This window comes from Barbatula barbatula (assembly GCF_947034865.1).
Source record: "Barbatula barbatula genome assembly, chromosome: 21".
In the NCBI taxonomy this organism is placed as follows: domain Eukaryota; kingdom Metazoa; phylum Chordata; class Actinopteri; order Cypriniformes; family Nemacheilidae; genus Barbatula; species Barbatula barbatula.
In genome coordinates, this window is record NC_136784.1 from 8,893,769 (window position 1) to 8,907,691 (window position 13,923).

At 38.1% G+C, this 13,923-nt stretch overlaps 1 protein-coding gene across 1 annotated transcript; it reads right to left on the bottom strand.

Annotated features, from left to right (window-relative positions):
* Positions 1-148: 148 nt before the first annotated feature.
* Positions 149-8,041, bottom strand: casd1 (CAS1 domain containing 1). Its single transcript, XM_079485474.1, has 18 exons — positions 7,291-8,041; positions 6,646-6,742; positions 6,432-6,552; positions 5,796-5,834; positions 5,524-5,586; positions 5,385-5,429; positions 5,180-5,303; positions 4,900-5,102; positions 4,405-4,818; positions 4,219-4,308; positions 4,011-4,130; positions 3,692-3,848; positions 3,323-3,402; positions 3,141-3,242; positions 2,900-3,040; positions 2,754-2,831; positions 2,388-2,480; positions 149-2,104 (listed from the first exon to the last, which is right to left on the bottom strand). The coding sequence occupies exons 1-18, from the start codon at positions 7,598-7,600 to the stop codon at positions 1,853-1,855; spliced, it is 2,529 nt and encodes an 842-aa protein (XP_079341600.1). The 5' UTR covers positions 7,601-8,041; the 3' UTR covers positions 149-1,852.
* Positions 8,042-13,923: the final 5,882 nt, after the last annotated feature.

Here is a 13,923-nt window from a genome sequence, read left to right on the forward strand (position 1 = left end):
CAGACGAATGACACCAAATAAGGATTTCTGGAAAAGACGACCAAACGGAAAAATTACAAACCATTATTACAAGCTTTCCGTGGTGAATCCAGCAAGTGACACAGCTTTAAACACCGTTCATTCATATACTTGCTCAACAATGGGTTTTAGTTCATTTTTACTCAAAATAACTTACGAATTGCCACTTTAAGGTATTTGGAAAAAAAGGAAGAGGAATAGCAATGACATATTGAGAATAGGTTTATCATTAACCATGACTGTACAATCAGATGAATGCATTTCCAAATGAAGAAGATTATTTTCACATTTTCGGACAAAATAAATGTTAACACAAATTCTCCCCCTGGTTTCTTTAAATAAAACAAACTATACAAATAATTTCATTTAACATTACAGACAAAGTGAGTTCCTCAAACAATAAAATCCAAACATTTACAGCTGGATGGGTGTGTCAGTTGATAGCACGAGTCATATTAATCTGTACAACTTTTTCTTTGCTTAGAAAGAACAAATGGCATGTTTATATTCAATAGGCGAAGTACATAAGAGGCTAATATCTTAAAATGCCATTCTATTCTAAAACCATGTCAAAATGTCAATAGTTTTACAGCCGCAATATCAGTATTTATACATTTTAAGTACCACTATAAAAAGGCTGAATAACGCCTCAAACAATACATTAGTCTTATGTCTCTAGATGGCACATAATGCATGGTCTATTTACAGGAAAATGCAATTGTAATATTTTTAAAAAATTACATCATATTGAACATCAACAAGAGAGGATATAAAGTCACACGCCAATCAATAAATGATGAGGTTGTAGACATGAAACCGAATTCATATGAATCAGGTAAACCCATGTGGTAACTGCACTGGCTCAAGTGCCTTAAAGTTTGCAGGAAAACACCCCGCTCAGTGCAAGTAAAAAAGAATATAGGCCCCAATATTCAGAATGATCTGTACGTGTAGACCAAAGCACGTTTTCTTTTACTTGATTTAAGAATTAACATTCTACCATTCACATCTAGACCTAACATCCATATGAAATGAATGACGGAAAGGGCAAACCATTGACTGTTGGAAAAAAATTGGTAATGAAAGCAGTACATGGTTATTGATTCCTTTAGTTTGTTTCACTTTCCATACATAAATCGTGTATTTAACATTTATATAGTCACTAGCAATCCCAGTGGAACAAATTCACCACCATCCGTTTATTATGACAGTAGGGAAATGGACTTTAGGCTGCAGTGGATTATTTTTTTTCAGTAGAAAGAAAACCATTGCTCTGTTGATCATATTTAAATAGTCCATAGGGGAATTTGTGACTGCATTTTCCTAAAGAAGTAATTCCCCCGCCTATATGATAAAGCTGCTGGTGTGATAGTACTTGAATAATTCATTTTCAAGATGATGGTACATAGCAAAGGTGAGAGGCAGGAATGTATTACTCCTTCACATTTTGCAGTTATGGGCATCATGTAGACCAAAATAAACAAAGGGACACAAAAACAGTGAAAACAAACACACACATCCCAGTATAAAGTAGCCTTAAATTATTAAATACTGTCCATAATATACACATCTCAAAGCTTTGAAAGAAGAGAGGACGGAGCACTGATTTAATCTCATCTGCCCAATGAGGACATTTCACACAGGTGCAACTTGTCTTATTCAAACATCCTGTTAAAGAATCCTGGTTGAACAGGACTGTTTGAGCTTTACTTCCCACACCACTGCTGCTCCAGAACCTTTGACTTCTGTTCCGCTTGAGTTTTGTACACAAACCACCGAGATCGTTAAATTCCTACAAATTCGCTGGTTTTCAGACCGGCCCTTAGTTCCTGGATTACTCTTTCTTGGACAGAACCAGGACCAGCACTAGAAAGACTCCTGCTCCAAGCAGTCTTTTCAGCAGAGGCCCGTTCTCTTTTGGAATGGCCACCTGTGCCAAGTCATTTGTGATCTGAGAGATCTCGTGAGCTACGCAGACAAAGATGAATGTGCTGACAATAATGTTCAGAGTGGGATTTCCAGGAATAAGGACCAGGATGCCCTTGGTGTCAGCTGCCAGCCAAATGTGATACTGGCAAATAAAGAGCTAGAAGAGAAAACAGGAAGCAGGTTATAAAAGCTACAATGTTACTTTGTTAAGAGAGAATTAAACGCATTCTCAACAAGTTTGGTTTATATATTGGTGCTGAAAAATGGGAGTTTATATGTGTGTGCGTTTATATAGCAAGTTAGAATGTGGCTGCTATGTGTCATGCTAACAGATGAAATGTTATGAATATGCTTCTGATACAGAGAAGATTGTGTATTTAACACATTTACTGTCCATTAAGCTTCCAAATGTAAGGACATATACTGACGGTTTGTCTCACCTCTAAAGATATTTTGCCGAACCAAGCAAAGAATGAGCTGTACAAAGAGCGAGTGTAACCAGGAATGTTCCTGATCAAAATGAAAGCCAGAATCTGTGGGCAGAACAAGCACCATGGAAGTCAGCAGCCTTACAGGCACAACACAAAGAAACAAAAGCCCATTGAAAGGAATGCATTACTTTCATAGTCTCATGACTATTTGAATGTTGATAAAGGTTAGTGTGCCTACGGATACAGCTAAAAGATTCCCTTTTACACTTTCCTTTTAGACCCCATGAATGTATGGTTTAATAATCAAGTTTAATATTTCTTGCATGAGAACAACATTACACATGCATGTCATAGGAATAAACAAAGACGACTTGCCTGAACCACGGAAATGTAAGGGTGCATCTCATTACAATCAGATTTATTTCTGCAACCACTGGCCCATATGGAATAAGTCTGCAAGAGCCGACTGTTAAAGTCATGTTACAAAACATATTTCAGTCAAAGGATGAGTTAAGTCTTACTATAAAAGCCACCACAGAGACGAAGAGCAGACAGTTGGAGACCTTGGTTGAGAAGAGAGGCTCTCCTTTGCCTTCAGATAGTACTTGACACTTCTGCAGAAGCAGATATATGAAGGCAAAGAGCATTCCATTGATCACTGCCTAAGGTTCAAAGACACAAGAATAAACCAGGAATCACATTATTAAAAGAACTAGGGAATTCTTCAGAATGGATATGAAGGGAAAAGGACGTTTCACATACAAATCTGTCCAGTTTCCACCTGAACCACCACTCGTGGATGTTGCCCTGCAGCTCAAAGAGCTTTGAAATAGGCCACACAGAGAAAACGCCCTCAAAGAGTTCCTGCAGGATATGCAAAAAAAATACATGTGATGCTTATTCAAATCAATCTGCTGTTTTAAACTTATGTGACTGAAACTAACCTGCGAGAATGCAAATAAGCAAATGAAAAGAAGTAAACCCAGAAGTTTTAACAAAAGTGCCAGATTCCAGAACGCACTACCTGTAATTGAAAAAATATACTTTGTGTGGTGTCATTACAATAATTTTAAGGCACTCGATCGAGCCAACACGTGAAAAGTGTAGTCTAAAAAAAAAGATCTTGTCTTGTAGGATTTTTATAATATATCACAGTTCCTGCTGATGATATTGATAGTCCTCTAGATTTTTTTGTCTTGTTCAAATAATTAAATAGACACAAAAATACTTTCAGACTATGTTCTCCCATGGTTACACTTTGAAAATTGTGTGTCCTAGGGTTTAGAAATCCAACTGTAACAAGTGTCACTTACCATTGGCTTTTTTGTGAAGAATCTGTGGCCACAGTGCCATTGTGGCATAAATAACAACAAACCAATAGGTGACCAGAGGCACAAAGTAATAAAACTGGTAGGGCCTGTCCATAACTAGACACAGCACCACCACAAGAAAGTTGAGTCTGAAGAGAACCTAAAAGTCAAACAGAGAGAATCCATTATCAATGTTACACCGTTCAATTTATAAACTAACAAATAATAAAAATCCTCTAATTTATTAATAATGAAAGAGTTCAATTAAAAGTTTAATCAGAAATCTGTGTATATCAGAAAATGTATTTGTAGCAACAAATACCTGACAGACTCTGTATAGACCAAAGTCACCCTTCAACCAGAAGAATGAGAAGTGTCCATATCCTGTTTGGAAGAGATATGCTGCCACCAGGACACGAACATGCATGTAAACAGGAACAAACTGAGAAAATACAAAGAAATAATAGGAATTTAGTCCATGCAATGCATTACAAAACTGAAGCAATGAAAAAAGTTATGACGGAACGCACGGCGCTGGCTCCAGAAATGTGATAAATAAGGATAACCAACTGCATCCAGCCCTTCCATTCATCTGTTTGTTCTCTATTCAATAGTTTTGTCTGGAAAGTGAGACGAGATCTGTGTGAGTACTACTATTTGTATGGCATCTTTCATGCTACCATAACTTTTAACAGTTTCCCGAGATTCTGCATTACCTCTCTGCTGTTCTCATTGTAGAAGATTCCCAGAACGAAAATGTAAATGAGAGGGATGAAAAAGGTAGAATGTGTGTAGAATTTCTGTTCCTTCATAAAGATGTCTGCCCTGTCACACAGGTAGAAGTACAGCATGATGAGGCTCATTTTCAAAATGGCCAGTAAGGATCCCTTTGAGTTGAGATGGATTGCAGCAATGGCAGGCTTCTTTTCTTCTAGGCTTTCCACATCAGTAATGGGCTTGCTCTTATGATGCCTGCTATAACTCAGGATGAGAAGGCAGATGATGGATACCAGGAAGAGAACAGCAGTGAGCTTCTGAATGACGCTCAGGGGAGGAGCATTCTGGCAGCAAGAGCCATCGATGGGCTTGAGAATCTTATTGCACATCGAGTTCATCAGTATCATGGCGCCCTGAAAAGTGAGCAAAATAAGTTTTTGCTGAAAAGCATTAAAATGTAATCTATAATAGTAACATCTCCACAGGTGACTTACAACATCTCTCGTGCTCTCAGGGAGGTGCAGACCATCGACTGACTGGGAAATGGTCTCCATGGCAGCCTGCCTGGAGGCTTCTAGAAACTTGACCTTCTTTTTGCTGTTATTCAGAGTACTAACTGCAGCCTCGTTGTACAGATTTATCTGTTCGTTCGTGATCATCTTTCGACTATCGCTTAGCAGTTGCTCGTAAACAGGATCTAGAAAAAACAACAAAGACGAAACAGGAAAGTGAAGTCATAATTGTTTTGCTTAAAGGAGTCTCAGATTTCCTTACCTTGAAGCACCCAATAGACTTCACTGTGTTCGGTTAGTTTGTCCAGTGTGTCTGATATAGCCGTCAGGTTTGCCTTGTATTGTAGGAGTGCCTCGTTGTTGCCATTGTGCAACTTGATCGACCACTGTTGACATAAAAATCATTTGAATAGATCTGATCAATAGAAGCCTCACTTATTATAACTGCTAAGACAATGTTGACTCACTGTAGCAGCGCCCAGGATAATTGCATGAGGCATGGGAGTAGATCCCTATTAAAAAAGAGAGAGATGATAAAACCTTCAGCCTTTGAATAAATACAGTAACCTGGCAGTTTTTTTATGTAGTATGGTTTGATTTCTTTACCTCTGCCCATGACATCAACTGCTCTTTTAAGGAATTGTTCACTTCAGCATACCAAAGAAAGTCCTATACGTAAACACAATAAAAATTTACTGATTTCCGCACAGTGGCTTTGTTCAGACTGTACACAAATACAAATTGATTTTCAAATCTTATCTTTTGGATCAAGTGTCCACTGTGTGATTTAGAAGAAGAAATCTGATCCACACAATCTATAGCCAGTGTTTATTATTTGATGTGTATATCTGCACGAGACACAACAAACTATAACTCACCACAGTGAATTCATCATTTACAAAGGGGATGTTCTCATGCTGGTGGACAAGAGATATCAATATCAATACAGAACTACAACATTATCCAGATCAATGCAAAAGAAAACAGCAAAAAAAAATAATGTAAAGAAAGACCTCTTCTCATGACGTAAACAACGCTGGTCCAGAAGAACTTCCTGTTACACTAACGTTTGAACAAAATACAACCAACAGAATATTTTTAACAGATTTAAAATGTCAAATATCTTTCAGATTTGTTTATATATGTACAATTTTAAATATATATATATATATTAGTATTAAATAAATGAAAACTAACACCAGAGGTGCTTCTGGACCAGCGTTTACATCTTGCAAAGTGGTCTATAAATATAGATTTTAAATAAACACCAACATTAAATAATAATCATTATACTATACAGATATATTAATAAGCTACATATGATAATAATGATCATCATAATTGTAAATTAGATATAGTAAAAAAAAACTGTTTCAACAGATATTGTGATAATATTGTTATCATTCATTCTTTTGGCCACAATTACTGGTTGTGAAATTCTGATATCCTGTCAGCCTCCACAATATTTAAACAATTAACCAATAGAAGGCTTACTGAATTGAGCAACAACAAACCTTGTTCCCATCTTCTTTCACCTCAGGGTTTATCATCTTGACAAACGAGTAGAAGAGCTGACGCACTCTTGAGTCTCCTACAAACGCTATTCTCTTCTCTCCAAGACATACCTTAGCTTCACTGAAACACAATAAGAACAAAACAACATTGCAGCCCACGTTCTAACATCCACATTTGTCATTAGTGTATATTCACAATCACAGCACGACTTACTTGCTTTTGTACTTGTGCAACATGCAGCCGTTGGGCTGCCATACATTGTCACCTAAAAAGCGTCCACTGGATAAAAGCCAGTCACACGTGTCACTCCCTGAAAAAAGCGCTCAATATTTAGTGTGACTTAAATACGTACATATGAAAATATTCAATGTCAGTGCCAATACTCTTAATGCAGATTCTTAAGACAACACCGTCCAAGTAAGCTCTTTTATGTACGTGCATGCATAGGTAACCATTTGCTTTGCATTTGCACTGAATGCCACGCAGTCCACATTTAACCAAGCAGAATCATTTCCAGCTTTTATTAAAAGTTATGCACAATGAGCAATTCTGTACGAATTAAGCGTAACGTCAACTGGAAATACCAAAAAGGCGAAGTCACTTTCAACAAATGCAGCTCTGATTAAACGCTTTAACCGACATGGGTGACAGCAGCGGCTTTCATCTGACGTTGACCCCAGGTTTGACAGATAACAGCGGTCATAGTTCACTTCAGTTTTCGTGGGCTGTTTACTAGCATGACAGGCGAACACACACGCATGCTGTTTGAAAACATTGCACGATTGACAGCGCTAGCGCTAGCGCCAATGCTAATACAAACACACAGTGCGTTTCCTCGCAGCGCTTCAAAACACTCACCTCCGTAATGTCGAGAAGCCGCGTGAAACACCGTGAGAAAGATGACGGCGGCGGAAGCCAGCAATTTTGCATTTTTGATGTTGAAATACTGATTTATTTCCCGTTTGCCCAGGCTATAGGCCAGGACCGCCATCTTGGCTCCTCCATGACAACAGGCAGACAGACGAGCTGCGGCGGAGCTGACGGGGGCAGAGCGGTGCAGCGCGTCCCCGCTTCCCGCGTCTGCTTCAATAGCTGCGGTCGCGGGAACGGCGGACTGAGCGCTTTCCGATGCTGCTCCTAGCGCTGCGGCTGGCTCAGTCTTCTGCATATTCACCTGTCTGGATAACTTCCCTTTTATGTTTTAAAACTCTTTGAACTGATGAACTCGTAAACAAATGATAATGTCCGAGGTAGTCGTTTTTCTTCTTTATTTTCTATATTCCATCTTTTAGGGGGTGAGTCTTTGTCGATGCAGTAGACGGAAATAAATCTTACCTGATCAGGCTCAAGCCTCGGTACGGGTTGACTGCTTGTTTCTTTACGAGACTTTACGAGGAGTAGCGTACACACCCGAAATTATTTGTTTGGCAAAGAGAATTAGCTGATAGTTTAAAACTACACCCGTCCTTCCCTACAGGGTGAAGAATACCAACGTTTAAATCTGCTGTTCGTCAGGCATGCACCTTGCACAGCAAGATATTCTGGTTTGGCTTTAATTGTGTTGAAAAAAGGTCCAGGGCCAGTTGAGAGAATAATCTGAAATGTAGCTAATAGAACACAAAACATTTGATGTCATAAAAGATTGTGAAATGGTTTAAACATTAATCGTAAACGGATTTTCAGCATTTCAGTTGGTTGGACAGTGCTGGAACGTCAGCTGGCCAAACCAATAATACAAGAATACAATGATTGTTTAAGGACTTTTTTCAACAAATACATGTTTTATACTGACTATATTCATTATAAAAATAACCATATCGGACATAGAAGTAGTTTCCAACTAAACATATTTGAACTAAAGCGTTATACTTGTGGTATTTGTAGGTCTATTGTTCCACTCATTGCTTCATGTTTATAAAATAGGACGTGCCACGTTGACAATTCAATGTCATCATGTATGACTTACAATGTAAGTCATCGCCTAGATCCAGTTTGCTGAGTTTGTCACATTGCATGTCACTCCAAATGTGCACCTTTTGTCGTCGGGTTGATCATCATCTCATTCATTTGCTCAACCTGTAGGACGAATGAACAAATGTATACTTAATGAACATTATTAACAAATATATATATATCAAAAATTATATCGTCTCCATGTTTTAATACGCTTAACGGCAAGAGTCATTTGTCTGCCTCTGAGGCAGGAACTTGTGTGAAATATGAAAAGCAACGCAACTTAGTCGGATTGGGAAAAACAAGGAAGGATATTCCCGAATCATTCAGCGATCAAACGCTAACCCAAAACGACGTGCCCTTCAAGAATCTTAATAATATTACAGCTAAAAGGACAAGCTAATCTTTCACAACCTTCTTATATTGTTTTCGCTCGATATGATAAACACTGCACCGCAAAAGCCGTCGCAATGTGCATTAAGCAGAGAGAGCTCTCTCTTTGCTGAAAGTGCATCCGCACAAGTTAATCGTTTCATACAGCCCTGGTGGTTCATATTTGTTACAGCCCTTTAGTTACAGAGCATAGAGACATGAGACCAGTCGTTCTGTAAACCGCGGTCAAGCCAGCCGCAGTTCGAAAATACACGGTCAAGCCAGCCGCAGTTTGATTAATTATGCGCGCATACTTCGTAAACTACGGTAATTTCTAGAAACACCGCTTTTAAAGCTTTATTTAAATGCAGATCGTCTGTGTGTCTCCTCAATATTATACATTGCGTTTTACGTTTAGAATATGTCGTTTTTGTAGTAATTTATGTATTTTTTCCCGAATGTTTGCATTATAATTTCTGTAAGCTAAAGTAGGTCTACTTTATTGCAAAAACAATGTCTCCGTCTAAAACTAGCCTATTATTATAGACCTTTGTCCTGCATATAAAACAGTTTATCCAATTCAATTATTTGTCTAATATCTATACTCCTACGACAATGAACATGATTTTTATTTGTTCAAAACAAGTTTAGTGGTTTTAATACACGATTTCTAATAAGTTTCACAAACGGATGGTCGGTTCCTGTAAGGGGCATCCCACACTATATGCACACCATATATGGCCTCATTTTACTGTGGCATTTGGGAGAAATTGTCATTTTTCCTCTTTAAATGCCTATAGAAACATGATTTCTAATAAGTTTCACAAACGGATGGTCGGATCCTGTAGGGGGCATCCCACACTATATATACACCATATATGGACTCATTTTACTGTAGGATTTCGGAGAAATTGTCATTTTTCCACTTTAAATGCCTATAGAAACATGATTTCCAATAAGTTTCACAAACGGATGGTCTCTTCCTCTAGGGGGCATCCCACACTATATGCACACCATATATGGACTCATTTTACTGTAGCATATGGGAGAAATTGTCATTTTTCCTCTTTAAATGCCTATAGAAACATGATTTCTAATAAGTTTCACAAACGGATGGTCGGATCCTGTAGGGGGCATCCCACACTATATATACACCATATATGGACTCATTTTACTGTAGGATTTCGGAGAAATTGTCATTTTTCCACTTTAAATGCCTATAGAAACATGATTTCCAATAAGTTTCACAAACGGATGGTCTCTTCCTCTAGCGGGCATGCCACACTATATGCACACCATATATAGACTCATTTTACTGTAGCATATGGGAGAAATTGTCATTTTTCCTCTTTAAATGCCTATAGAAACATGATTTCCAATAAGTTTCACAAACGGATGGTCTCTTCCTCTAGGGGGCATCCCACACTATATGCACACCATATATGGACTAATTTTACTGTAGCATTTCAGAGAAATTGTCATTTTTCCACTTTAAATGCCTATAGAAACATGATTTCTAATAAGTTTCACAAACGGATGGTCGGTTCCTGTAGGGGGCATCCCGCACTATATGCACACCATATATGGACTAATTTTACTGTAGCATATGGGAGAAATTGTCATTTTTCCACCTTAAATGCCTATAGAAACATGATTTCCAATAAGTTTCACAAACGGATGGTCGGATCCTGTAGGGGGCATCCCACACTATATGCACACCATATATGGACTAATTTTACTGTAGCATTTCGGAGAAATTGTCATTTTTCCTCTTTAAATGCCTATAGAAACATGATTTCCAATAAGTTTCACAAACGGATGGTCGGATCCTGTAGGGGGCATCCCACAGTATATGCACACCATATATGGACTCATTTTACTGTAACATTTGGGAGAAATTATCATTTTTCCAATTTAAATGCCTATAGAAACATGATTTCTAATAAGTTTCACAAACGGATGGTCGGACTCTGTAGGGGGCATCCCATACTATATGCACACCATATATGGACTCATTTTACTGTAACATTTGGGAGAAATGGTCATTTTTCCACTTTAAATGCCTATAGAAACACGATTTTTAATAAGTTTCAAAAACGGATGGCCAAAATTGTCATTTTTCTGCTTCAAAAGTTATAGACACATTAATTATAAACTGAAAGGTACATTCTCTGAAGAAATTGTAAAGTGGTGCTAATGTGGCAAAATGCTGGTGTTGGGCTAGGGGGATGACCATTCAAACCACTAGTGAAACAGCCAACCCCCATGTCTCTACGATGTTCTGATGCAAAGATGAAGGTTTTGCTATTGGCCCTAACAGTTGCTAAGCTAAGCTGTTTGGTTGCCATGGGCGTGGCTTGGCATTAAACAATTTATAAAACTCTGAGGTATAAGTGAAATTAACCAACTCCCATGTCTCTACGATGTTCTGATGCAGAGATATACATCTTGTAAAATAAGTAAACCTATTTGGTTGCAATGGGCGTGGCTTAAAAGCTCCACAATGATCCTGTGACAGACCAATTGAATGCCTGAGTCAAATGAGACCACCCCCTTGTCTCTACGACACTGTGTGGACAAGATATCAATGTGGGCCATTTATAATGGAAGTCTATAGGATCGGTTGCTAAGTCCATGTAAATGGCTACTATGGGCATGGCTTCATATCTTTTTGAAGTTCCTGGGATGCTGATTCGTTGCCTGGTACTGCTAAGTTATATCATGCGGGACATTTTAACTCCTTATATGGGCATCCATTATAGTCAGTGGGGCTTTTTGGGGGGGCTCCTACACCCCAGGGGTGCAACTTACACCCCATTGTGAGGTATGTTCTTAAAGGGCCTGCCAGCCTCTTCAAATGTCGTTACCAGCATGTATCTCAACGAAATTCTCACTCGGAGCTACGACCCGCCGAAATTTGTCGTAAAGTTAAGTCAATGGGATTTTTGGGGCGAGTTTTTGCCCCCCTATCATACCCCCTACGCCTGATCGCTTATAAAAGTCATAGCTCACCATTCCTCAATAAGCTAGACGATTTGTTACGACTAGTTACGGGCTGAAAAAAAATGTCACAATAATAATTATTTGTGCATATAGCGTGGAATGCCCCCTACAGGAAGAGACCATCTGTTTGTGAAACTTATTAGAAATCATGTTTCTATAGGCATTTAAATTGGGGAAATCGCAATTTCTCCCATATGCTACAGTAAAATGAGTCCATATATGTTGTGTATATAGTGTGGGATGCCCCCTACAGAGTCCGACCATCCGTTTGTGAAACTTATTAGAAATCATGTTTCTATAGGCATTTAAATTGGGGAAATCGCAATTTCTCCCAAATGCTACAGTAAAATGAGTCCATATATGGTGTGCATATAGTGTGGGATGCCCCCTACAGGATCCGACCATCCGTTTGTGAAACTTATTGGAAATCATCTTTCTATAGGCATTTAAAGTGGAAAAATGACAATTTCTCTGAAATGCTACAGTAAAATTAGTCCATTTATGGTGTATATATAGTGTGGGATGCCCCCTAGAGGAACAGACCATCCGTTTGTGAAACTTATTTGAAATCATTTTTCTATAGGCATTTAAAGTGGATAAATGACAATGACAATTTCCCAAATGCTACAGTAAACCATTACCATTAGTTATAAGTCATTATAGTATGAAAGCATGGTTTTTCAAAACTCTATAATACGCTTTCAAAAGCCATTACACAGTTAAACTTGTACAAATTCATGTTACTGTATTAAAATAATGTATTTGCATTTTGTAGCTAATCATTTAGACACCAACAACACATTTACTATAGGATACACATTAAAAAAAATAATTTCACAGGAGTAGGCTACAGGTAAAACAATTTTAACCCGTTTTATTTGATGGAAATATCAGTAACAGTAACTGTTAAACAAAAGTTGCAGACGGAGACATTGCTTTCACAACATGCATAAGCAAACATTCTGATAAAAATGTTCTTCAATTACGGAAATTCTAAACGTAAAACGCAATGTATAATATTGAGGAGACACACAGACGATCTGCATTTAAATAAAGCTTTAAAAGCGGTGTTTCTAGAAATTACCGTAGTTTACGAAGTATGCGCGCATAATTAATCAAACTGCGGCTGGCTTGACCGTGTATTTTCGAACTGCGGCTGGCTTGACCGCGGTTTCTGAAGTGGGGGACAATGGACAACTTTCACAGCTTATTTTTTTAACCTAGTGGTCGATTAGTGGACAACACGTTCAGAAATATCTTTCTTTTTGTAATAGTTTTTGCCATCAAAATGAACCTTTTTGTAATAGCTTTGTTCAGCAGGTAGACAGAGCTATACAACCAGGGTTATTCAATAGAGGGGGAAAGTGGGAATCTTTCACAACCTCTCTTTTTACCCCTACTGGCAGAAATGGGAATTAAATGTTCAAAATGAACCTTTTAGTCATAGCTTTGTTCAGCAGGTAGACAGAGCTATACAAGGGTTATTCAGAGGGGAGAGTGGGAATCTTTCACAACCTCTCCTTTTGCGCACACACACCGTAAAGAGTTTATTTTGTAACATATACAACAATTACAAACTAAGTTGTAAAGGTCGTATTAAGTACATGACATCTCATATGACATGATTATATTATTTTAGAAGAAAATCAACATCATTTGTTGTTGCTATTTTAAACTGTTGTAGTTCCTAGTGGTCACTTGTAAGTACATCATGAAGGGTGTAGCAACAGAGCTCCAAATGAAGACAAGAATCTAAAGTGGTGTGTGATATGTATAAACAGATCCCAATTCAAAGGCTGCAACCTCCGAAGGCCACATTGAAAGGGAAATTACTGTATGTCACTGTGGCGTGATGAAGGCTGTCCCAATTTTAAGGCTCCTTCAAATGCAACCTGCAAATGTGTCCTTCTTTCCTGTGAAATGAAGGATCCATCAAAGGATGCAACCCTTGAACTGAGATGTAACCAGACACAACACATCTAACCCCTTGTCCAACTCTAAACCTAACCGCCCCCTGCACTGTGCTCTTATTGGCTGCTATTAATTGTTCATTCATACCTTTATTTGTTATGAAAACATTTAAAAAATGAATTTGTAGTTTTTTAATGAAAGAAACTAATATGTTCGCACGATTATGTTTGTCTGCAAAAGTATTTATAAACA

Coding starts and splice junctions, on each gene's coding strand:
- casd1 (XM_079485474.1), bottom strand. CDS start 7,600: ATGCAGAAGACTGAGCCAGCCGCAGCGCTAGGAGCAGCATCGGAAAGC. Junction 5,587..5,795: donor TAAATGATGAATTCACTGTG/GTGAGTTATAGT, acceptor GTTTACGTATAG/GACTTTCTTTGGTATGCTGA. Junction 2,481..2,753: donor CTTACATTTCCGTGGTTCAG/GCAAGTCGTCTT, acceptor TTCTGCCCACAG/ATTCTGGCTTTCATTTTGAT.